This window comes from Strongylocentrotus purpuratus, unplaced genomic scaffold (genome assembly GCF_000002235.5).
Source record: "Strongylocentrotus purpuratus isolate Spur 01 unplaced genomic scaffold, Spur_5.0 spur5_scaffold_5, whole genome shotgun sequence".
NCBI lineage: Eukaryota > Metazoa > Echinodermata > Echinoidea > Camarodonta > Strongylocentrotidae > Strongylocentrotus > Strongylocentrotus purpuratus.
In genome coordinates, this window is record NW_022145611.1 from 1,756,834 (window position 1) to 1,782,072 (window position 25,239).

The window sequence follows — 25,239 nt, forward strand, 5'->3', positions numbered from 1 at the left end:
ATTCAAATTATGCAAGGAAACCCAACTTTTTTCTGGACTTCACTGTCAGACACTATTGGGTGACTGACTGACTTCTTTTTTCTTTGTTAATAACACACATGTACATATAATATGAGCTGTAAAGGGTACATGAGCATTTGTCTACATCAATAACCCACTTCTTGTAATTGCCAAAATTAAACTGATTGAATCTTCGGTACCAGGGTCTGAAAATCAGACTATTTAATAAAAATTACTGCAATATCTAAATTTGATTCGGCAACTAAAGTTCGTTATTTTCCCTAAAAAGACATTTTTCAAGCCCTTTTGTTTAGAGGGAAGTTCTTAATTAGTATTAGCTTTCAAATGCCATGAGTTTAACCTTTTCATTTTTTTTGGCCTGCAAATGGGACATAGTACCTATAAACTATGAAAGAGTGGAAAATACAAATAACTGGTGCTAATTTGTAGAGAAACTTGTGGAGAAAACTGTGGGTTTAAAAAGCCACAATGATGCACTGCTCAAGGCTGTCTCCTGCTCTCAAAAACATCACTGGAACATTTTGTTAGCTCCCTACAAGAATTGTCAATGGCAGTAGGGGCCTTCTTGCTGGCATTGGTAATAAATACACATATATATATATATACATATAACACAAAGGATATGTCAATTGAAATCACCAATATTGATGAATGAAAATATTGATAATATAAAGATATTAGAATGTCAAAGGTTACAGCTATATTCTTTAACATGGTTAGAATTATAGACACATAGAAAAGCATGCTTTCAACACTGTTAGTAGGATCCAATTCTGCAGACTATTTCATGCATTTGTACGGAAAGAATGCAATCCCAAAAAGATTTGGAATGCAGGTCCCTGAGTTTGCACATGTTTGAACTTACCATTGGAATGATAGCTTCCATTTGCTCCTCCTATAATAAGCCCAGAGCATTACATTTAACATCAACTCAATTTGGAAACAATCTTTACAACAATATTCTTGAAACAGTTATCTTACTTTAGCAAGACCATCAACTTTCAATTCCCCTGATGGAGTCTTGAAGAAATTGTAGATTATTGCATCAAGACAGTTTTCCTCAGGAACTCATTATCTAAACTCTTCAAATTTGCAACTCATAAACATCTATTCCACAGTTACATTAAGGTAATACAAAGTTTTGATGTGGGGTCATGAATTTGGTTAAAATGAACATCTTGGAAGCATATATGCAATCCTTTAACATTCAGTGGTCGTTGTCGAGGTTGAAATCGAGTCTAATGTGATGAAATTGTAAATAATAAAGTCTTTATGTTGTATAGTTCCCTCTCAAGGTCAAGATATTAATTTAGTTTTGAAACAATGTTTCTTGACTACAATCGACCATTTTGCTATTCCCGTTTGGAAATTATATATCACAACTACATATTCTGAGATTTTCAGGGTCGCAGCTACCATTGTACGGCCGTAAGCGCCATTTGAAATATATCAAAATTTACCATGGGGAAAATTTATCTAGGAACTGTAAGATTTCAATGTTATCACTTGTTTGATATTTAATATCTAGGAAACAAATCCTAGCTCAATCTGTTGTAATCATGTAGGCAAGTAATTGTTTATTTACTTTATAACACGTATCAGGTGTGGCATTGGAAGAGGTCTTCAAATACAGCTCATACTGGGAGGTGACTCGTCAACTCTACGCTCCCTTTGAATGCACAGTCACCATGAAGAGTGGCAATGCTGACATCTATCGTAATGAGATCCCAGGCGGACAGTACACCAAGTGCTTATAATACATCCTCAGGGGCATCCAAATATATTAACATTTTAAAGAATCGCTATCAAGCCATTTTCAAAATTTCCCAAAACTTTGTATTACTGTTAAGTACATCTTGACAATGAACATATTCACGAGACAGGGATGAGAACACTAAACTATATATACATAGGGCTTGAGACAAACAGGTGCCAGGGACACAAGCCCCCCCCCCCCCCCCCCCCTCCCCATCACATGTTGACACTTTTACACAGGGCTCATGCAGACAGACTGTAAAAAGCTCAATCTGGACCCATTCTAATAAAGTTAGTGTGACGCCCTGTTATACAAATCATAATTTGCATGAGAGGTTGTAAGCTCTTTCTGGGGCAAAATTTCCTAGATGACCATGCCATGCAGTTATACATATATATGTGGGTTTTTACGTGCAAAAAAGTAAGTTCAGTTTGTGTGTAATGCCTTAGCAATATTTATGATATCTGCTAGTAACTCTTTTCAAAGCAATGTGCTCTACTTACCATAGGGTACTTCTGGGATGGGCGGGGTGACGTTAGCTGGCCTTAGTCCGGTAGCAAGGGGCGTGGCAGGACCATTGACGAGTAGATTACTGAAGTAGTAGAGTAGCTTCTGCGCTCTGTTCTGACTGGGTTTGAATTCTCTTGTTAGATATGGGTTCTCATCAATAAACGATGTATTCACCTGACCGGATACAAACTCCTCGTGTCGTAACACATTCTCAAGAAATGGTATATTGGTCTGTAAAGAGATAAGGTATTGATTGTATATCTCAGTATTAAAACAGATCATGTCAGTTGATGCTTCCCCACCCTACTCCCCCAATCTAATTTTGATTGTCTTCAGTATAAAAGAAAAAGATAATAGAGATAAAGAACAGAACAAAAAGGACAAGGAAACAAGGAGGTACAAATCCAATTTACAAAGCTAGAAACAAGCACAATTCAGACAAGTGTAAAATAGTTGTTACCAAAAAATAATGCAGGACATCACTTTAGAAAAAGAAGAATAAAGAGAGAGAGAGAAAGAACTGACAAAGCAAAATTACATGAGATAATATTTTATAGTGAGCTTTAATATTCTTTTTGTTTTGCTTACAACACCTAGATTATTGAGAATGAATACTGGTCACTTATGCACGCAGGTGTGTGCTTACCCTCCCCCCTCCATATTTTCTCTTGCCATTTCTTTAAACACAAATTATACTAGGCAGTTTTATTTAAAGGCATCGTTTAACAATGTTAAATCTGAGATACACGGCCCTATGTGTTATCAGTGTCTGTCATATGGTGTTATATTGAAGCCCTAAAGAAATTGCGCTTGAAAATGATCAAGAAGTGCCTCATAAAAGTAAAAACCTTTGAGTGACCGGTTTTACCATACTCGTGTTTCCCAATAGACTGCAGTGTTATTTCCAATCATAAATATCTTGATAATCAGACAGGCGATCGCCTTGTAAAAGTCATGGTTTTCCTGACTGACCTAAAGGTTTATAATTATCATTGCAGCATGGGCTAAATCAGGATTTTGTTTCAGAATCAGAGACAAATCAGAGCCAATCCCTTTAAGGTGAATTACTGTACATTTATAAACATGCTATAAAATGAAAACAACTGGCATAGCATCAAACCCTATTCACCATACATTTTAATATATTTCCACTACCAAACCTCATAATTAGTTTGAAGTCTAAGTTGTGTTTTACCTTGACTCCTCTTATCCTGAACTCAGCCAAGGCTCTGAGCATCTTCCTGACGGAGCTTTCATGGTCTCTAGATCGAGAGATGAGCTTCACTAGTAACGAGTCATAGTGAGGAGACACAATAGCACCTGCAAAGGCTAGGGCACTGTCAATACGGATACCCATTCCTTCTCCACTCCGGAATACCTGTAAAGGATCAACCCCAAACAGATATTCATAGTTTGAACTATTTTGGTAATGACTCCCAACCAACTCTATATGAGACCAATTCTTCAAAGTGCCATTGGGTTTTGTTTGTTCATTTGAAGGTTTGGGTCAGTCTCGTTGGTGTGGCTAAGTGTTACATCTGATTAAAGGGACTTGGTAACATTGTTCCGATGAGAAAAAGTGGTGCTAAAGTAGTAAATTCAATGCTACAAATTCGGAAAAACTGATCCGATCGATTCCTTAATTCTCCCAACCATAATGTTACAATTTAATTATTTTTTAGGTGAATGTAAATCGTCACAAAGCAATAAATTGGCTCTATATACCATTCCAGACATTTAAGTGTTGACAGATTTTTAATAGCTTGTCTTATGTCTTTTTTTCAGGGAAAATTCAAAATTTACTGTTAATCACTGTTAGAGGGTGTTGCACAGTGACGCCTTCAAAGAAAACCATAGATATCTTTGTGGTTTGAGAAATTTTCCCATATTTTTCGCATGTCAGAGGGTTAGTACAGTAAATGGAATATAATAAGTAACATTTCATACAAAAATTAGGCAATATTTTCATCAACCCTCAACAATTTTACCGAGTCACTTTAAAATCAAGTCAGTGAACTAGTACCTTCGGGGTCAATTAATTAGTTCATAAGAATTATTTATACTATATTCTTGTTTTCCATCACATACAGTGTACATGCAATTAAGAATGTGTGTCTCCATGAGCCACCTTCCCTATAAATGTTCATATTCAATTTGGATACATTTGAGCAGTGGCATAATGCAATAAAAATGAACTAGAAGTATTTTCTACAGATCTTGTATGACCTGAATTACTAGGTTTCAATTTCATGCTAGTTTTGTCTCCTTACAAACTCTCCTTAAAGGGACTTTGTAACATTGTTCAGATGAGAGAAAATGGTGCTAAGGTAGTGACTTCAATGCTTGATGTACAATTAAAGATAATCTGAAAGTTTGAGTGAAAATGGACCATTATTAATGATAAAAATTGGGAAAACTGATCTGATTCTTTAATTCTCCGAACAATATTATTACAATTGACATGTAATTACATTTTAAGTGAATGTAAATTGTCACAAAGCTATGCATTGGCTCTGTATACCATCCCAGACATTTAAGTGTTGAAAGATGTGTTAAAGCCTGTCAGCCCTGTCTTTGGTCTTATTTTCATGGAAAAACGGTTGGAATGATTAAAAAATGGTTGGGAGAATTTACTGTTAGAGGGTGTTGACCAGTGACGCCTTCAAAGAAAACCATAAATACCTTTGTGGTTTGAGAATTTTTTGCCTGCTTTTTTCATCAACCATCAAAATATTACCGAGTCACTTTAAGCGGAAGGAGAGTTTGTGATATCTTACCTCAATTCTGCCTGTATCAGGTTGGAAGTTCTTTGCAGGGTCTTCTGTAGTGATCCTACATTGCATGGCACTCCCTTGTATGTGAATGTCATCCTGTGAGAGATTAAGCTCCGGGAGACTATAACCCTCAGCAACCTTGATCTGAGACTGAACAAGGTCAACCCTACCGGTAGCAAAGAGCAAAAGCATTAACTAGTTGACTACTGAATGTTCTCATTCCCATAGGCTTTAATACAGGAGCCAACCGGTTCCAGTAGGCAATGGGTTTACATCAAAATACATGCAGTAAATCTCAAGCAAATTTTATCCACCAAAACAGATTGTACAATTACGCAATTATATATTTGTATAACCCATCCAGAACCAAGACTTTTTTCTTTATGGATCGAATTTGGGTGAAGCTTTTTAGCATATGAACAACTGCATCTAATGATAGTTAATGACCGTACATAAGTGGCTATGTACATTCAACGCATCTGAACAAACCCCATTGACAAGTTGGAATTGAACATTTGATGTGACAAAAACAAAAATCATGATCTATTCTCTACGACAGAGGTAAACATTTTTTTAGAATATCACATCACCCAAGATATCTATCACTACACAAAAGAGAAGCCATGTAATATTTATATAAAATTTGCACAAAAGAAATAAAGTACATGCCCGACATATCATGATCAATTTAACGTAGCTTAGCAAAATGTAGTGGCACAGAAAGACGTGTCCAAAATGCAAAAGCCGTAACAGTTGGTGAGGGTTGTGAATTAAAAGTTCCTCTTTGACATATCTCAATTAAAGTTTAGGTAAACATTAAGCCTATATCGAGATGGCAAATGTATTTACCAGCTCCATAGCTTGATAACATGCTTCTACCTCTGCGTGATATTATGATTTCCAACAAATAAGCATTTTGCCTTTTATACAGATGCATCTTTTCATGCCACTAAGCAACCCAAATCAGAGATCTAGTGAGTGTTTCACAAAAACTAATATCAACTTTAAGTTGGACTTAAATATGGCAGGTCGTTCATGCCAGTGTTTGCTCTCACTGTTAAGATCTTTAATAGATACTTCCTTCAATAATGAATTATCACAAAATATAAATTTGGTAGATTTGTGACCTTGATTTTTACGTCCCTTGAGAAACCAATGCCAGTAAATGGTGAAAGCAAACAGTGGCATGAACGACTGGCCATATTTAACTTTAATACTTTAATAAAGTCGATCTTAGTCTTTGTGAAACATTCCTCTGATGTGTCACTTAAAAACACCTTCGCATACATACCCTGTAATTTCTTCTGTGACTGTGTGTTCCACCTGTAATCTTGCATTGACCTCTATAAAGTAATGATTGCCTTGTTTATCCAGAAGGAATTCCACTGTCCCGGCATTCTCATAGTTGACTGATTTACAGAGTTTGACCGCATCGGATGTCATCTTATTCCTCAAGACAGGGTCAAGCATAGGGGCAGGGGCAAGCTCAATCAGCTTCTGGTGTCGACGTTGCACGGAGCAGTCACGCTCATAAAGATGGATGACATTACCAAACTTGTCACCTGTGATTTAAGGGGGACATTGAAATGGTGGATTTAAGATAGGACATTGATGGAGATCGATTACCAAGTTCAACATAACTTGGTTCATACCTACAGTAGCTTTTCAATTTTGTATATGTTTTTTTTTACTGTATATGTAACTAATATAAAATTGTTGTGATGTCATTGCATAGTGAATCCTGAAATAAACATAATTTTGAATGATGAAATAGAGTGGAAGTGCAACACACTGCATACATTTTCAAACCACAGTTCATTTCATTGATTTGCATGAACACACTATGAAATACATTTTTTTCCTTGGAACCCTAAAACAATGCTCAGTAATGATATGTGTTTTGACACATAAAAATCAAGTCACAAATACATTGTCTGCATAGAGAACTTACCTAATACTTGCACTTCAATATGTCTGGGTTCTTCAATATATCTTTCAATAAACATGGATCCATCGCCAAATGCTGCTAACGCTTCAGACGATGCTCTTTCAAAGTTCTCTTGCACTTCCTGTTCGTACATTGAGATTGGATACGAATAAATGGAATGAGAATATCTGATTCTGTGCCAGATATAAGATGAATTTAAAAGTCTATATAGAATGCTGTTTAAGTGAAATGGCATTAAAAAAATCAAGCAACTGTTCTACAATTACTTAAAATAAAAAATTCCTTCCCCTTGCCTTATTCCCACCCACTTACATACACAGAGCGGACAACTCTCATGCCTCTTCCTCCCCCTTGCCTTATTCCCACCCACTTACATCCATAGAGCAGACGACCCTCATGCCCCTTCCTCCCCCTTGCTTTATTCCCACCCACTTACATCCATAGAGCAGACGACCCTCATGCCCCTTCCTCCCCCTTGCTTTATTCCCACCCACTTACATCCATAGAGCGGACGACCCTCATGCCCCTTCCTCCCCCTTGCCTTATTCCCACCCACTTACATCCATAGAGCGGACGACCCTCATGCCCCTTCCTCCCCCTTGCTTTATTCCCACCCACTTACATCCATAGAGCGGACAACTCTCATGCCCCTTCCTCCCCCTTGCTTTATTCCCACCCACTTACATCCATAGAGCGGACAACTCTCATGCCCCTTCCTCCCCCTTGCTTTATTCCCACCCACTTACATCCATAGAGCAGACGACCCTCATGCCTCTTCCTCCCCCTTGCTTTATTCCCACCCACTTACATCCATAGAGCAGACGACCCTCATGCCCCTTCCTCCCCCTTGCTTTATTCCCACCCACTTACATCCATAGAGCAGACGACCCTCATGCCCCTTCCTCCCCCTTGCTTTATTCCCACCCACTTACATCCATAGAGCGGACAACTCTCATGCCTCTTCCTCCCCCTTGCCTTATTCCCACCCACTTACATCCATAGAGCGGACAACTCTCATGCCTCTTCCTCCCCCTTGCCTTATTCCCACCCACTTACATCCATAGAGCAGACGACCCTCATGCCCCTTCCTCCCCCTTGCTTTATTCCCACCCACTTACATCCATAGAGCGGACAACTCTCATGCCTCTTCCTCCCCCTTGCCTTATTCCCACCCACTTACATCCATAGAGCAGACGACCCTCATGCCCCTTCCTCCCCCTTGCCTTATTCCCACCCACTTACATCCATAGAGCAGACGACCCTCATGCCCCTTCCTCCCCCTTGCTTTATTCCCACCCACTTACATCCATAGAGCGGACAACTCTCATGCCTCTTCCTCCCCCTTGCTTTATTCCCACCCACTTACATCCATAGAGCAGACGACCCTCATGCCCCTTCCTCCCCCTTGCCTTATTCCCACCCACTTACATCCATAGAGCGGACGACTCTCATGCCTCTTCCTCCCCCTTGCCTTATTCCCACCCACTTACATCCATAGAGCGGACGACCCTCATGCCCCTTCCTCCCCCTTGCTTTATTCCCACCCACTTACATCCATAGAGCAGACGACCCTCATGCCCCTTCCTCCCCCTTGCCTTATTCCCACCCACTTACATCCATAGAGCGGACGACTCTCATGCCTCTTCCTCCCCCTTGCCTTATTCCCACCCACTTACATCCATAGAGCGGACAACTCTCATGCCTCTTCCTCCCCCTTGCCTTATTCCCACCCACTTACATCCATAGAGCGGACAACTCTCATGCCTCTTCCTCCCCCTTGCCTTATTCCCACCCACTTACATCCATAGAGCGGACAACTCTCATGCCTCTTCCTCCCCCTTGCCTTATTCCCACCCACTTACATCCATAGAGCGGACTACTCTCATGCCTCTTCCTCCCCCTTGCCTTATTCCCACCCACTTACATCCATAGAGCGGACGACTCTCATGCCTCTTCCTCCCCCTTGCCTTATTCCCACCCACTTACATCCATAGAGCAGACGACCCTCATGCCCCTTCCTCCCCCTTGCTTTATTCCCACCCACTTACATCCATAGAGCAGACGACCCTCATGCCTCTTCCTCCCCCTTGCCTTATTCCCACCCACTTACATCCATAGAGCAGACGACCCTCATGCCTCTTCCTCCCCCTTGCCTTATTCCCACCCACTTACATCCATAGAGCAGACGACCCTCATGCCCCTTCCTCCCCCTTGCTTTATTCTCACCCACTTACATCCATAGAGCGGACGACCCTCATGCCCCTTCCTCCCCCTTGCTTTATTCCCACCCACTTACATCCATAGAGCGGACGACCCTCATGCCTCTTCCTCCCCCTTGCCTTATTCCCACCCACTTACATCCATAGAGCGGACGACTCTCATGCCTCTTCCTCCCCCTTGCCTTATTCCCACCCACTTACATCCATAGAGCAGACGACCCTCATGCCCCTTCCTCCCCCTTGCTTTATTCCCACCCACTTACATCCATAGAGAGGACGACCCTCATGCCCCTTCCTCCCCCTTGCTTTATTCCCACCCACTTACATCCATAGAGCGGACGACCCTCATGCCTCTTCCTCCCCCTTGCCTTATTCCCACCCACTTACATCCATAGAGCAGACGACCCTCATGCCCCTTCCTCCCCCTTGCTTTATTCCCACCCACTTACATCCATAGAGCGGACGACCCTCATGCCCCTTCCTCCCCCTTGCTTTATTCCCACCCACTTACATCCATAGAGCGGACGACCCTCATGCCTCTTCCTCCCCCTTGCCTTATTCCCACCCACTTACATCCATAGAGCAGACGACCCTCATGCCCCTTCCTCCCCCTTGCCTTATTCCCACCCACTTACATCCATAGAGCAGACGACCCTCATGCCTCTTCCTCCCCCTTGCTTTATTCCCACCCACTTACATCCATAGAGCGGACAACTCTCATGCCTCTTCCTCCCCCTTGCCTTATTCCCACCCACTTACATCCATAGAGCAGACGACCCTCATGCCCCTTCCTCCCCCTTGCTTTATTCCCACCCACTTACATCCATAGAGCAGACGACCCTCATGCCCCTTCCTCCCCCTTGCTTTATTCCCACCCACTTACATCCATAGAGCGGACGACCCTCATGCCTCTTCCTCCCCCTTGCCTTATTCCCACCCACTTACATCCATAGAGCGGACGACTCTCATGCCTCTTCCTCCCCCTTGCCTTATTCCCACCCACTTACATCCATAGAGCAGACGACCCTCATGCCCCTTCCTCCCCCTTGCTTTATTCCCACCCACTTACATCCATAGAGCGGACGACCCTCATGCCTCTTCCTCCCCCTTGCCTTATTCCCACCCACTTACATCCATAGAGCGGACGACTCTCATGCCTCTTCCTCCCCCTTGCCTTATTCCCACCCACTTACATCCATAGAGCAGACGACCCTCATGCCTCTTCCTCCCCCTTGCCTTATTCCCACCCACTTACATCCATAGAGCGGACAACTCTCATGCCTCTTCCTCCCCCTTGCCTTATTCCCACCCACTTACATCCATAGAGCGGACGACTCTCATGCCTCTTCCTCCCCCTTGCCTTATTCCCACCCACTTACATCCATAGAGCAGACGACCCTCATGCCTCTTCCTCCCCCTTGCCTTATTCCCACCCACTTACATCCATAGAGCGGACAACTCTCATGCCTCTTCCTCCCCCTTGCCTTATTCCCACCCACTTACATCCATAGAGCGGACAACTCTCATGCCTCTTCCTCCCCCTTGCCTTATTCCCACCCACTTACATCCATAGAGCAGACGACCCTCATGCCCCTTCCTCCCCCTTGCTTTATTCCCACCCACTTACATCCATAGAGCGGACGACCCTCATGCCCCTTCCTCCCCCTTGCTTTATTCCCACCCACTTACATCCATAGAGCAGACAACTCTCATGCCTCTTCCTCCCCCTTGCTTTATTCCCACCCACTTACATCCATAGAGCGGACAACTCTCATGCCTCTTCCTCCCCCTTGCCTTATTCCCACCCACTTACATCCATAGAGCGGACGACCCTCATGCCTCTTCCTCCCCCTTGCCTTATTCCCACCCACTTACATCCATAGAGCGGACAACTCTCATGCCTCTTCCTCCCCCTTGCCTTATTCCCACCCACTTACATCCATAGAGCGGACGACCCTCATGCCTCTTCCTCCCCCTCCATATGCTGCTTTGAGGATGATTGGAAAGCCGTGTTGTTCACAGAACACTTCTACTTCTTGTGTGGTAGTGACTGGTCCATCAGTTCCTGGTACCACCGGCACACCTGTTTGGCAAGACAGAACAATCAGAAGATGAAGGCCAATCTCATACAGTCCTTTTCCAATGAGGACCTGATATAAACTGTAAATGTTATATGCCATATTTCTATGATTTTCAATACTTCAATTCTGGTCATAATTTACCTTATTGAAAATGGTTTAATAAGGGTCGCAGAGCATTTATTACTCCTACCCCACTCAATCTGAATCTCATCCACTCTCAAATCGTTACAAAGAAACTTGAAACTCATCAAAATCTTTCAGTTAATGTCCATGATTATATTTTATATTGTTATCCATTGTTATATCAATTTTCTCAAACCCGTCATCAACAAGTACCCGGTCACGCCCCCACCACCACCTACACCTCCGCCGCATGCACCTGTACATCAACCACCGCCACCAGCCGAACTCACAAAGCAGCCGCCAGCCTCACAGCTACAAGGCACATTAGAAGACAGCAGACTACAACGCCGCCTACATCAGGAACACACACAACGTCTCGCCGACACCACACCCCACTCATGGATTCGAAGCATCTCCAAGTCCGCAACCCGGAGACTCCAGCCCAGACGGACAAGCAGACCACCCAAGTCCACACCACGGTGACTGAAGCCCACACGATCATGTATAGTACCCCCACGTCTGCACCCCAGTGACTTAAAGGGATATGGTAACTTTGTCTCAGATTCTGAAACAAAGTACTGGATTTAGCTCATGCTGCAATGATAATTATAATTATAAACCTTTAGGTCAGTCAGAAACCCCATGACTTTTACAAGCCGATCGCCTGTCTGATTGTCAAGATATTTATGATTGGAATTACAAATTATGAAAACCGTTTGCCAAACAGTTTACATAACAGTACAGTCTATTCGGGGAAAACGAGTATGGTAAAACCGGTCACTCTAAGATTTTTACTTTTTTGAGGCACTTCTTGATCATTTTGAAGCGCAATTTTTTTAGGGCTTCAATATTACACCATATCACAGGCACTGAGAACATGTAGGGCCGTGCATCTCAGATTTAACATTGTTAAACGATGCCTTTAAGGTCACGCACGCCAGTTATTCCCCATCTGACGACGGATAGTCAACTTGTTCGAAACGTCGAGCCACTCCCGCCACCTATCCTCTCCAACCGGTGCTATAGTTCTCCTTAGAACTATAAGCCAAGAAAGATAACCAACAGTCCTTTTCAGGACTTCCCAATCCTCCCTCTCTCTCACATGGTGCAACAGCAAGCCTACTGTATAATTTTCTCATTGTTTTCCACATATTTTGTTTGCTTATAAATGAGTAATTTTCTTAACTGTTTCTTATATATCTGAATTTGGTTAGGCACCTTGAACATCCCTGGGATGGATAGGAGCGTATAAGGAATGTTTGCTATGATTATTCATATCATTATATTTACCTGCTGCTATAGCGATCTGTCTGGCTTCCACCTTATCACCCATCTGATGTACCACTGTAGGAGAAGGACCAATGAACCTAATGTTTGCATCTGTGCAAGCCTTGGCAAAGTCTGCTCTCTCAGATAGGAAGCCATACCCAGGATGAATGGCATCCACTTTGTGTTCCTATACAATCAACAAATAAAAAATGAGATACAGTGTACAGGCATTTTGTGAACAACATGAAATAATAAATCGGGGCCCATACTCGTTAAACCTTAACTAAGCTACAGTAGTTGCCAATTAAATACATAGGTTTAGCACATAGTTTGTGGACAACTAGGTTAAGAAGGTTTTACGTTCAAAGATAACCGCTGGTATACAAATACAGTATAGCGCTTGATAGGCAATAGGCAATAATACGCTCTTGATAGAGAACATACCAAGTCATGCACACAATGTGCACACCATCTCCATTCCTTGGGGAATATTTCTACCATATATCCACCGCGAGGGCATATAGCAATAGTTTCCGTCATCATAACAGGTCCCCATTTCTCTTGTCGTCATGGAGTGGCGAATGTCAGTACCATGAAGGGGCTTGAACCAATGACCCTCACATTCTAAGTTAAGTCTTCTAACCACTTGACTAGTATTACTTCTTACTTTCTTTCTTACTGTAATTGTGCTAACTGTGTGGCGTCCGCTAAGAACCAGAAGGGTATTAACTCTAAGGCAAATGCAAATCTCTCTTCTGGCTTTCAGCAAAAGACATGTGTGTAATCAAAATAAAGAGTACAAGAATATTGACCAGACTGCAGATTATTTAAGTACATGTATGTGTATGTTGTACATGTACATGTCCCTTCAGAGACTGCACAAGACCCCTAGTTTAAGATCTAAAAGGAAACAAAATGCAAAGAAACAATTTGTGTTATTTACAAGAATCAATGACATCAAGATCTTTCAGAAGGCAGGCGTCATCTTTTAGTATAAGTATGTATTAGCTCACACACACACATGTTATAGATGGTTTGGCTTGGTTGGTATGAAAATCATCACTTTAAAAAAAAAGAAAAACTATTTGTTCTTGAATTGTCTCTCTAATCTTTAGCATGTCTTCTTATTGATGTACCATATAGGGAATGAATAACAATGAAAATTCTCTTTCATAATAACTGATAAGTGCACTTTTTCAGTTTACTATTACCCTGGTAAATAACAAAATCTTATTATGAATTCACACTGCAAGGCTGGACTTTGCACATCTTTCACTGACAAACAGGAAAACAATTTTGTTAACCTTTTTGACATACTGCAAGGTTTTGAAATCATCAAAATGATAAGAAATCTGCTTAGGCTTCCTAAAAGCCACATGCACTTTACACAGAAATGAGTACATGAGTAAATGAGTATGTTTGATTAGAGATAAGTCAACTAAGAAAACATTTCAAGCAGACTTGGTTTCATGTTCATAGCAACAAAGAAAATTGTCTGTTACTGAATCTCAATATTTGAAGGTTGCATGTACATGTAAGAAGAAATTCCACTACATACGGTATAGAATAATTTTTTTATTCAATAAATGCACTCTTCATTTATTTACATTTGAATGTAACAGATGGGTTAGCATTTTAGGAATATGTTGTCTGTCCAAGAAGCAGTAGCTTTCCAGTGCAGAAATACTACACTCTAGCTTTTTATAGTTGATATTGATTTGAGTACATTTAATTCATGCTTGCCTATAATATAAAGTCACTGCAAGCCAATTTATGCAGTAGCTAAAGCTTTTGTTTGCAGTGTAACTTTAGAACTGTTGTCCCAGCTGTTTACTGTATATACATTGTATTACAGACCACTTATGCATTGAAAAAGACTTCAAAGAAATACTGGTAAGGAACTGCTCAATTCACTTGCCATGTATATAAAACACCATATCTATCATGTATATTGCAGGTACAGGTAGTCAGTCAAGCTATTTGGGTTATCAAGATAATCTTTTTCTTTAAACAAATGTGTACAAAATGTTCACATGCTGATCAGCATTAAACTTTCAAGCAATGCAGAAAATAGCCAAACACAATCATAAAAATGAAACCTTTATAAATACTGTTCAAAGATCTATATGATAGGCGCATCTTAAAGGTAATACAAAGTTTTGGTATGGGATCTTGAAATTGGTTCAAATGAACATATTGGAAGCATATGTGATCCTACAATATTCAGTGATCGTTGTCGCGGTTGGAATCTAGTCGTAAGTTATGAATTGTAAATAATAAACTCTTTATGTTGTATAGCTCCCTCTCAAGGTCAAGATATTAATTAAGCTATAAAACAATGTTTCTTGACTATAATCGACCGATTAGCTATTCCCATTTGGAAATTTCATGTCACAACTACATATTCTGAGATTTTCATGGTCGCAGCTACATGTACCATTCTACGGCCGTAGGCGCTATTTGAAATTTATCAAAATTTACCGGGAGCACCGGTAAATTTTTATATTAAATTTTTCTCGAAAGTAGAAGTGTTTTAGGGGCTAAATTTTGTAGTGCTTACAATACATCCACAGGGGCATCAAAATATATCAAACTTGTAAAGAATCACTATCCACCCAATTTTCAAAATTTCCCAAAACTTTGTATTACCTTTAATGAGCTACCTTTTTTATGGGAAATATTAAGTCGACCTCTATGGTCTTTATGGAAGATAGATAGTTGCTAAAGCAGGTTCCACTGTATTATGATAAGATATTTCCAGTAATGTTTGAAAAGTCCTTCAAATGAGTGGAATCTACAACAAAGTTCCAACCTTACTTTACTAATGAAATCAAAATATAAAATTAATATTACTTGGAAGCTGCGAGTAAAAGTCTAATACCGGTACTTCCCTTGGAAAGATTTCAACAAACACAAATATTTTTCACTCTTTGACCTTGTCTTATCTTGCACTATCATGAACTTAAAAATTACACTGAAGTAAGATACACTGTGGCATAACAAAAGACATTCGGAATAGTTACCAGCAACAATTTCTTATATAAATCAAACATGACGGGATCTACCTTGATAACAACTAACCATAATCTGTTGTTCTCAGTCTATCACATGTATTTTACTTGATAGCGAAAATAACATGAAAACAATCTTGATGAATTTCCTGAATTATGTCTCTTTTTAAGTACTGGCTGCCATCTAAGACACCATTTTGAAAATAACCACTTCCCGGAGGTGCAATTTTCTGAGACTTTTAGTATGTTATTTCTGATGTCAAACACAACTAAAAACCTGTTGACAAACCTTTTGTTGCAATTTGTTAGGGATCAAACCATATATTGACGTGACTAGAAAATCATGTGGCAAAAGTTTCTGGCTTTAAAAGAACCATAATATATCTTTTCATTCTAACCATATAAACATATAGGTATTGTAAGTGTATGTGTTCTGATCACAGAAACATGTTTTTTGTCTTGATGTAAGGGATTCCATGTAGCTGTCCTCATTCAAACTATGAGCTTCAAATAAAAGTTTAAAAAAGAGATATTGCAGTTTAAATACACTGTCAATGAGCTAAGGCTGTGTATAACCATGTACTGAGGTACTTGAGTAAATGCCCAGACTTACAGGCAGATACTTGACGGCCATGTTTTTAAAAAAAAAAAAAAAAAAAAAAAAAAAAAATTATTCCTATTTTTTTAAACAGACCCTTATTTTTCTAGACACGGCAGGGAAATAAAAATTGTTAAAAAATTAATACCATAAAAACCTAACCTTCATTTGTGGTGATTTAACACCAAACTGCACAGTACTCGTAGTAAATTCCCTGCTATGATTTTAATCATATTGAGGCCAACAGCCGCCAAGAGATGGCGCAGCTCAGATTTGTTATTTTTTTTGCTGACGTTGTAGGAAGCACCTCAGGTCCGTCTTTGAAAACCTTCGCAAATATACTTTAAGTTGCAGTTGAAGGCGTCGATTTGTGCTTGTGAACTTGTGACAAATAATAGTAGCAATGTTGTTTTTAAAACTAAAGATGACAAATAAATTATTCTTCCAAGTTCAAAACGAAATCCGGACATTGGCAGCTTGTTTGGTCCTACATAGTTTTTGAGAGGTGAGTTGACAGTGACACCCCGTGTATGATTGAGCTGGGAAACATTTTTACTAACGGTACCATGCCGGTACTTTTTCGGATACGGGTGAGCGTCAGCCGCCCGGCACAGTGCCAGGTGGAGGGGCATAAATCGGCACCAAGAAATAGTACTCGAGTAGTTGTCAACAGTGCGAGTACTCGAGTATTCAAGTACTCGTCGCAGCCTTAGTGTGTACGAGTAAGAAAAATCATACTCGAGTAGTTTGTAACAGTGCAAGTACTGAAGTATCAGAGTACTCGTCGCAGCCTTACAATGAACTACAAAACGCTTTGTTGAGTAGACTACTTTTAAAACATGCACATACATGTACGTACTTGCATGGAATAGGGCGCAAACCCAAGTCCAACTTTGGTTCCATGCGCATCCTTTAATGTTACCCTTTCTTTTCTTCATACCCCTTAACCGTTTATGCTAGGTTTACATTATGTTCCTGGCGGCCAAGACAATCACGTTTCAGGCCACTGTGGACAAAACGGTATGGACGTGAGGCAACATAGGGAGAAGGAATGAGCAAACGTGACAAGCCACATTTTAGTCAGTTTCCATATTTGCATCATAATTTGCTAACACTTTATTTGGTTGAATTACCAATTAATGTGTTTGTGTGTGTAAAGGTCTCTGAAGCGGCGAACCCTGAAGTCCCACCAACTTGCCTATGTCTTGACGTTGAGGGAAATTTGATATAAATGCTGATAATTCCCTTAGGTGGTAGGCTAGGGCACAATGCATTACACAAGATCTGTTTGTTGTAAAAGTGAAGTCCACTCTTGGTTACTGACAACACCTGCTAGTGGGTTAACACCAGAATGGTGTCAAATTCCCATGAAAACCCTTTACTATAACGGCTTGAACTCTTGTGGTAAGACCTTTAATACCTTGGCTATTTGTATGATTTCTGGTACAGAGAGGTATGCAGCTACGGGTGGTAATCCCTGTCCAATGAGGTATGCTTCATCTGCCTTGCCCCTGTGCATGTTACCCTTATCTTGCTCAGAGTAGATAGCCACTGTTCTGATGCCTAACTCCGTACATGCTCGGAATACTCGAATCGCTATCTCACCTAATAACGGGAAGGAATAGAAAGAAACTCCTTAGTAAGCTGGAGTTTCATACATGCAGTTAATAGAGAGAGAGAGAGAGAGAGAGAGAGAGAGAGAGAGAAAGCCCTCATTCCTTGTATCATTTTGTTTGATTTTCTATCTACAGATATTTCAATTTAATTCCATTAAATTCAATTCCATATTCATTTCCATTCAACAAAAATACTTTGTTATGGAGCATGCACAATAACATTCATATTTATAGGCATTATTTGTTCAATATTTTGAACAAGAATAGAGAACCTTAGAACCAACTATAAATATGAAACTGCCATAGGTAAAAAATACTTTGATGCGATATATAGAAATCAATCCTAACATGTACAGTAAATAAGTTTCTCAACAGATTAATGAATAATTGTAAAATAATGTATTTTAAAATCAATTTTCAAGAAAAATTTGTACATGTAATGATGTGTGAGGTTAGAATAGAAATTGGTAAAATGATGTCACGTACATGTATACATATTTTCTTACCTCGATTGGCAACCATCAGTTTCTCAATCTTTTTCTTCTCTGTTGCCTGCTCCTGTGCAATGTTAGACCTGTATCTGTTTCCATGGAAACTGTTGGTGGATAGCACCGCACAGGAAGGAGTGGCCGTCTTCTGTAGCTGCCTGAATTGCCATGCCTCCCGTATACGAGGTAGGATGGTGCCCGCACGGGACGCCTGCACCTTAAACATGATGGCCACTGGGTTCAACTAGACCCCTTCCCTATGAAATTAAATTAAATATACACCAATAATTATGTGATCAAATCTGTGAACAGTTTAAATGAGTATAGTAATGCATGATCATCTTGGACTTGAAATCATGTGCAATGCCGTCATTTCTTTAAACTTTAGAGCTACACTTCCTTTAGTTAACCCCAACACAGCTGTAGTCATTATTGCTGGTACATGTAGGATACCTTCATGTATTATTTATCATGGCCATTCAATGTACTTTCAAATATTGGGTACCAGTAATACTGTGGAAAGGAAAAACTATAATTTTAATGTCATCCACATGACTGGTACAAAAAAGAAAGAAAAAAAAGGGGGGGGGGATTACAAGCTGACAAGTAGAAATTATTATCCCCCCTCCCCCCCTCACAAAAAAAAAGGAGTCAACCTTAAAGAGTCCCTCCATGAAATTGCAGGTATATTACACATTCTCTTCAAATGCTAATAATTCTACAGGTCAGCAATATACAAGGAACAAGACCAAGAACAGAGCAAATTAAGATACAGAAGATTAATGATATTTCATGATTGAAAAAAATATGCTGTCATTCTGATCTTTGCCACTCCCCCGCTATCAGACTCGTATTAAATCAAGTGTCATGTTAACCAACATATACCTATTTAAAATGACTGTACAGTACCATTTGAAGCAGAATTTATGAAAAATTAAAGTTCACACTTCCACTGTAGTCACAACAGTCTCTGATGTATTCTAAATTCTTGGCTTTTGTTTCATTTCTGTCTATCTTTCTTTCTCTCTTTACATCTGTTCTTTCTTTTTTTTTCCTCCATCTTCCTCTCTCCTGTTTCTCTCTTTCTCCTATGCTAGTGGCACAATCTTTTTCTCCACCTAGTACTACATTTGTAGTACTATTTTTAAAATGTAATTTATTTGCTTTCATCAGAGGGCAACCCTGCAAGCTATTGCTCAAAACTGTCGATGTACAGGTGTTTTTTGTGTAAGTTGGACTACATGTACATCGATCAAGACTTAAATTTATACACACATGTATTTCTCATAAAAGTAATGTAAACATACATGTAACAAAAAATGTGACCAATAGTAACACCAGCTTTTTGTCTCTTATCAAATTTGTTGCACTGCAGCAATACTAGTTCATCTAAAAAATGAGTAAAACTAATATGTTGGGAAATGGTCTACCGTATAGATTAATTTTGTTCATGAGCCTCAAAATGTTACCTTTTATGTAAATTGAATGAGTGAGCATACAGAATGATATTGTCAAAATTTGATGGGATTCGACACAACCAGTGGCAGTGCTAGGGGCGCTGGTCCGAGAGTGAGGATTGTTCACATTAAATGAACGAGGATATCCTCGGACAAATTAAATCCTAAAAAATAAGGATTGTCCACATTTTTTTATGCCTTTTTTTTTCATCGTCGCTCTACAGGTTTCGGGTCTGCGAAAAAAGGCTTTGACGTAAGAAAACAACCCCAGTTTAGTCACCGTCTACTTTCATGGGTTGTCCATCTTCCCAAGGATTTATCGCTCATATTACATGAAAGTCCCTGTAAAAAGTCAACATAAAATGCATCAAGAGAATCATTGCGGAATCCGTTTTCTGCATTGCCAACGCGCGGATCGGAAATATGAAACGTCTGCGGAAATCCTTATTTTTGCGGACGCATCTGTCTGCATTTACGAAGACAAACCTCATTTATGCGGAGTGCGATCCTTTTTTTAATTCAGTTCAGTTCAGTTCAGTTTATTAAAAAACACATGGCATAGTAATCATGACGAACAAACATGATCCAAATTGAGACCCCAAAAAGCAATGCTTGTGAGTGGGGCCCCTGTAGAGGATGGACATCTCGATCCCAGTGGATTGGCAAAGAGACCAACGTGTTTCCCAAAGTCAAAGAGAATTAGATCTAGACCTAATACAAGAATCAAAGAAAATACTTGTTCAATCGATATCAAATGAAATCTTAGACATGCAGACCTAGACCTCCCATCCCATCCCATCAATCGCATCATAGTTCAAGTTCAAGGCTCAAGCCACTAACTTAGCTAGCCAAAGTCATAGACCGAATTTTTCTGTCTCTTTCGTTCGTTAGCCTCTGATTTGTGTAAGGTCGGCTCTTACCCAACCTTACCCAAATCAGAGGCTAACGAACGAAACGAACGAAAGAGACAGAAAAATTCGGTCTAAGCTAGCCAGTAGATCTACTCAGTAGATCGTGGCTGGGCGGATGGGCCGGGCGCGGCCGGGCATGGCACTGGTCTTGTCCGGTAGAGCACTCAGGGGGAGAAGATCATGCCACGCACAACACCAGCTACGGCACGAGCACGAGCACCATCACATTGAAACCATTGCTTTGGCCAAAAAACTATAAATAAAAAGGGAAATAATCATAGCAATGATAAATTCTCACCTACCGAAATCTTTCAAAAATGTCCGATCTGTCCAGAATAACTCAGAAAGGACCAAATTGATGTGATCAAAGTCACTTTCACCAGACGTCCATTCATTAACAATACAGTCAGCTAGCTAGCTACATACAGAGCTTAATTACAAAGATGGTGAAGTCAGCTCCGCTCCACAGTGGTACATTTTCACACGCGCGAGACATGAATGCGAAGCGTAGAAAGTACTAGACCGAATTTTCCGTCTCTTTCGTTCGTTAGCCTCTTATTGGGGTAGGGTCGGCTCTCTCTTTAGAGACGGAAGCCGTTTATACACATGTCCTTGCTAACGCCACGGCCAGTTCTGGTCGTAGCGTTTTGCCCCCAAAATCCCCCAAAATGTCATTTTACCTCGAGCATGTTATATTGTAAATTAGGCCTAGGCTATAATAAATCAGTTCCACTTACCAACTTGACTGAAATAATCAGTTTAATAGTCCCTTTTTAGGAAATTATGGGTCAAAATCGAAATCCATTTTGAAAATCTTTTTCAAAATGGATTCCGATTTTGACCCATAATTTCCTAAAAAGGGACTATTAAACTGATTATTTCAGTCAAGTTGGTAAGTGGAACTGATTTATTATAGCCTAGGCCTAATTTACAATATAACATGCTCGAGGTAAAATGACATTTTGGGGGATTTTGGGGGCAAAACGCTACGACCAGAACTGGCCGTGGCGTTAGCAAGGACATGTGTATAAACGGCTTCCGTCTCTAAAGAGAGAGCCGACCCTACCCCAATAAGAGGCTAACGAACGAAAGAGACGGAAAATTCGGTCTAAGAAAGTACGGGTAGTCCCGACCCTGAAATCATTCTAATTCCCTGCTGATATGACAATGAGAGAAACAAATTAGTGACAGTCACAGGCGCGTAGCCAGGGGGGGGGGGGGGGGCGGTGGGGGCGGTCGCCCCCCCAAAAACGCCGGCCAAAAAAAAAAAAAGAGAGAGAAAGAGAAGAAAAAAAAGAAAGAGGACGTAGGAAGAAAAAGGGAAAAGGAGTCGAGAACGGTACAATGAATCGTCAAAGCTTCCGCGCTTCGCGCGGGAAGGGGAAAACTGAGTTCAAATTAAGAAATATGAGTCGGGAAAGGTACAACGAATCGTCTTCTTTCTCTAATAATTTAATGAAACGTCAAAGCTTCGCGCGAGAGGGGGGGGGGGGGAAACAGAATTCAGACAAGGATTAAGAGTCGAGAAAGGTACAACGAATCGTCTTCTTTCTCTAATAATTTAATGAAATGTCAAAGCTTCGCGCGAGAGGGGGGGGGGGGAACAGAATTCAGACAAGGATTAAGAGTCGAGAAAGGTACAACGAATCGTCTTCTTTCTCTAATAATTTAATGAAACGTCAAAGCTTCGCTTGAGAGAGGGGAGGGACTGAATACAGATAAGGATTAAGAGTCGAGAGAGGTACAACGAATCGTCTTCTTTCTCTAATAATTTAATGAAACGTCAAAGCTTCGCGCGAGAGAGGGTAGGGACTGAATTCAGACAAGGATTATGAGTCGAGAAAGGTACAACGAATCGTCTTCTTTCAAAGCTTCCGCGCTTCGCGCGGGAGGGGGGAAACTCCCCCCTCCCTGCACCCACCCCCCTAGGGAGCGCGCTTCGCGCGCTCTTTAAGTGATTCGCACGCTTCGCGTGCTCACTACCGCCCCCCCCCCTAAAATGAAATCCTGGCTACGCGCTTGTCTGGTGACAGTTTGAGCAATATCACGATTGAAAATAGGAAAGTTATGAATTTTGGAGTTATCATCAGCGTTTGGCAACACTTTGCATAATGTATCTTGCGAGCTCTGCCGCTCTTTACAGAAAATGTCATCATGCCATATAATTATGTAGTTATTGATGACGGAACAGATTTGTGTCATACATGATATACAGGGCTTGTATGAAAACATAATTGCAACAATTATGTTTATTTGAATGTATGACTGAACATTTTCTTATGGAAAAATATATATATATTTTTAATGATTTTGTTTGTACAGCTAGGGCCAATTTGTGTTTGATTTGATAGCACCTTCAAAAATGCAAAACTTTCTTATTTTTCATCAGTTTTTTTCTCAAATTTGAACTGACCAGTTTCTTTCATTTTTCTGCTTCTAATAAAATCATTTCAATACCAGGGTGGACTTACATTTTAATTTAGGGGAGGTTAGTGCGCGGCTCGCAAAGATCCAGCAAAGATCGACAACAAAAAAATGGCTATATATACCCCTATAGGACCCTACTCCGTGATGCTTTAGGTGAACCCAGGTTCAATATTATCATTATGACATTGTTATCACTATGTTGTGTTCACATGGGAAAGAATTTGTTAGTAAATATGAGCTGCATATGGCTGTTCAGGAGGTCGCACACACGGTGACACCGATGACATGAAAAGCTGGCTTCCCCTATGTTGAGGGGGGGGGGGGACCCGAGCATAGTTCTGGTTATGCTAAGTTTTGTAAAGTTTTTTTTATCCACCTGTATCAAAGATTTATCATGTCAAATGAATACAGCATCAGAATCATTATTTTCAATTGTAAAAAGCAGGCAAACTTTCGATGGACAGTCGTAGTTTGTTGAAAATTAAGGCTTTAATTTTTGTTCTTCTTTGAAGCACTGGCGTAGCGAGCCGGGGGGAGGTGTTCGAACACCCCCTTGGTAAATTAGGGGTGTTTTAGAATTTTAAAGACACTCTCTATGGCCCCTACTCCTAGGGGGTAAGCACTATTTTGTTTTGCTCGAGGGGGGGGGGGGGGGTAAGCAGTTGAGGGGGAAAAGGGATTTTTCACTCCCCCTCCCACCGTTGAGCCCCCCAAACAAATTAGAGCCCCCCCCCCCCCCCGCTTATTCTCCGGCTGGATAATTCGCCGCCAAATAACACCTCCCTTAAAAAAATCCTGGCTACGCCCTTGCTTTGAAGTTCGTTCGTTCGTGTCTCCTTAGATCAAGATAGTTATGTAAAGTTCCTTAATTAAAAGTAAATTAAATTAAATTAAGTTCTTCCATCGCTCGATTACTGCAATGGCCGTTTCATTAACAAGGGACAGGTCTTCATCTTCTGTGCAATCCGTTCCGCCGCACTGCAAGAGGTGGTCCGATCGTCTAGTCTCTCCGCAGTCGCAGAGAGTATCTCCTTCATGGGCATAGCCCCACCTTGCCATATTGACCTTACACCGTCCAACCATCTGTTATGTTAAAATGTCATTCAAAAGAGTGAGCTAGAAAAGGGGACAAGTTGAGGGACCATATCCCTTTTTCTTTCCGATCGTCTGCCTGCTTGCATATTTGCGTACTACGGAAGTATGGTTTATTAGGTTCTCTCTATATATGATTCAGATTAATCTCCATCGCGGCGGCCACGCACCACGTTTTGTAATGTTTACGTACATTCTTTACACAGAGTGGCAAGCGCATGGTGGGCGTGGTTATAATAGGCGATTCTCTCTCCCCCTCTCTCTCTCTCTCTCTCTGTGTCTCTCTGTCTGTCCGTCTCTCTCTCTCTCTCTACCCCCTTCCCCTTCTCCTCCCCTCCTCACTCCCTCTCATTTCTTAACAGTTATCAGCAGGTGGGGGCGGCAGTTTGGGGGCCCTACCGCTCGTCGGACTACTGGTGGTAGTTTGTGCCATTCTCCCCGGCTCATATTTCCCCAAATTCCCATCGACATGGACCGAAGAACTTACGAAGAAAGAAAGACAGACAGAAATAATGAAAGAACCTCACTTCGGATCCGTTATAAAACTGACTTATATCTAGTTGCCTTTGATCTTGACCAGTCTTTAACGTTTTGTTTTTCACTTTTGATTTACACAGGCCTAAATATTAATTTGCTTAGAACCAGACGGGTGTAAAACCATATACGCGAACAAAAAGTCGCGCCCTTCGTTAGTGATAAATTTATTGATTATTATTAATTCGATTTGAATTGTATACTGTATAGTGTTAAATTGAAAAATGCAAACTGATCATAACTTCTACAAAACCCCAATGTGGGTGACATGAGAATAAATTGTCATTGTCATTGTCAGGTAGACGAAAGACATATTTTATTTTTATGTAGTATAGGTTATAGCAGCGTTTGTCCACCCTTTTTTAGTCACGGCACCTTTTTAAGAAAAGAAATGGTTTGCGTCA

At 40.7% G+C, this 25,239-nt stretch overlaps 1 protein-coding gene across 11 annotated transcripts in view; it reads right to left on the reverse strand.

The window, feature by feature from the left end:
• LOC574782 (pyruvate carboxylase, mitochondrial) overlaps positions 1-21,259 on the reverse strand; it is a 45,026-nt gene extending 23,767 nt beyond the window's left edge. Inside the window, exons 1-11 of one of the 11 annotated variants that reach the window (XM_030998905.1) lie at positions 21,085-21,259; positions 18,433-18,671; positions 17,731-17,915; positions 12,723-12,888; positions 11,166-11,311; positions 7,013-7,130; positions 6,353-6,623; positions 5,065-5,227; positions 3,483-3,665; positions 2,281-2,518; positions 887-916 (exon numbers count right to left, since the gene is read on the reverse strand). In XM_030998905.1, the coding sequence (XP_030854765.1) occupies positions 887-916; positions 2,281-2,518; positions 3,483-3,665; positions 5,065-5,227; positions 6,353-6,623; positions 7,013-7,130; positions 11,166-11,311; positions 12,723-12,888; positions 17,731-17,915; positions 18,433-18,640 (1,708 nt within the window). In that variant the 5' untranslated portion in view covers positions 18,641-18,671; positions 21,085-21,259. Of the gene's footprint in view, positions 1-886; positions 917-2,280; positions 2,519-3,482; positions 3,666-5,064; positions 5,228-6,352; positions 6,624-7,012; positions 7,131-7,507; positions 7,609-7,631; positions 7,653-7,941; positions 8,050-8,437; positions 8,544-8,871; positions 8,893-9,305; positions 9,408-10,545; positions 10,585-11,103; positions 11,138-11,165; positions 11,312-12,722; positions 12,889-17,730; positions 17,916-18,432; positions 18,672-21,080 lie in introns of those variants that run through there. The other 10 variants (XM_030998904.1, XM_030998906.1, XM_030998912.1 and 7 more) reach the window with 10 other exon arrangements.
• Between the last annotated feature and the right edge of the window lie 3,980 nt (positions 21,260-25,239).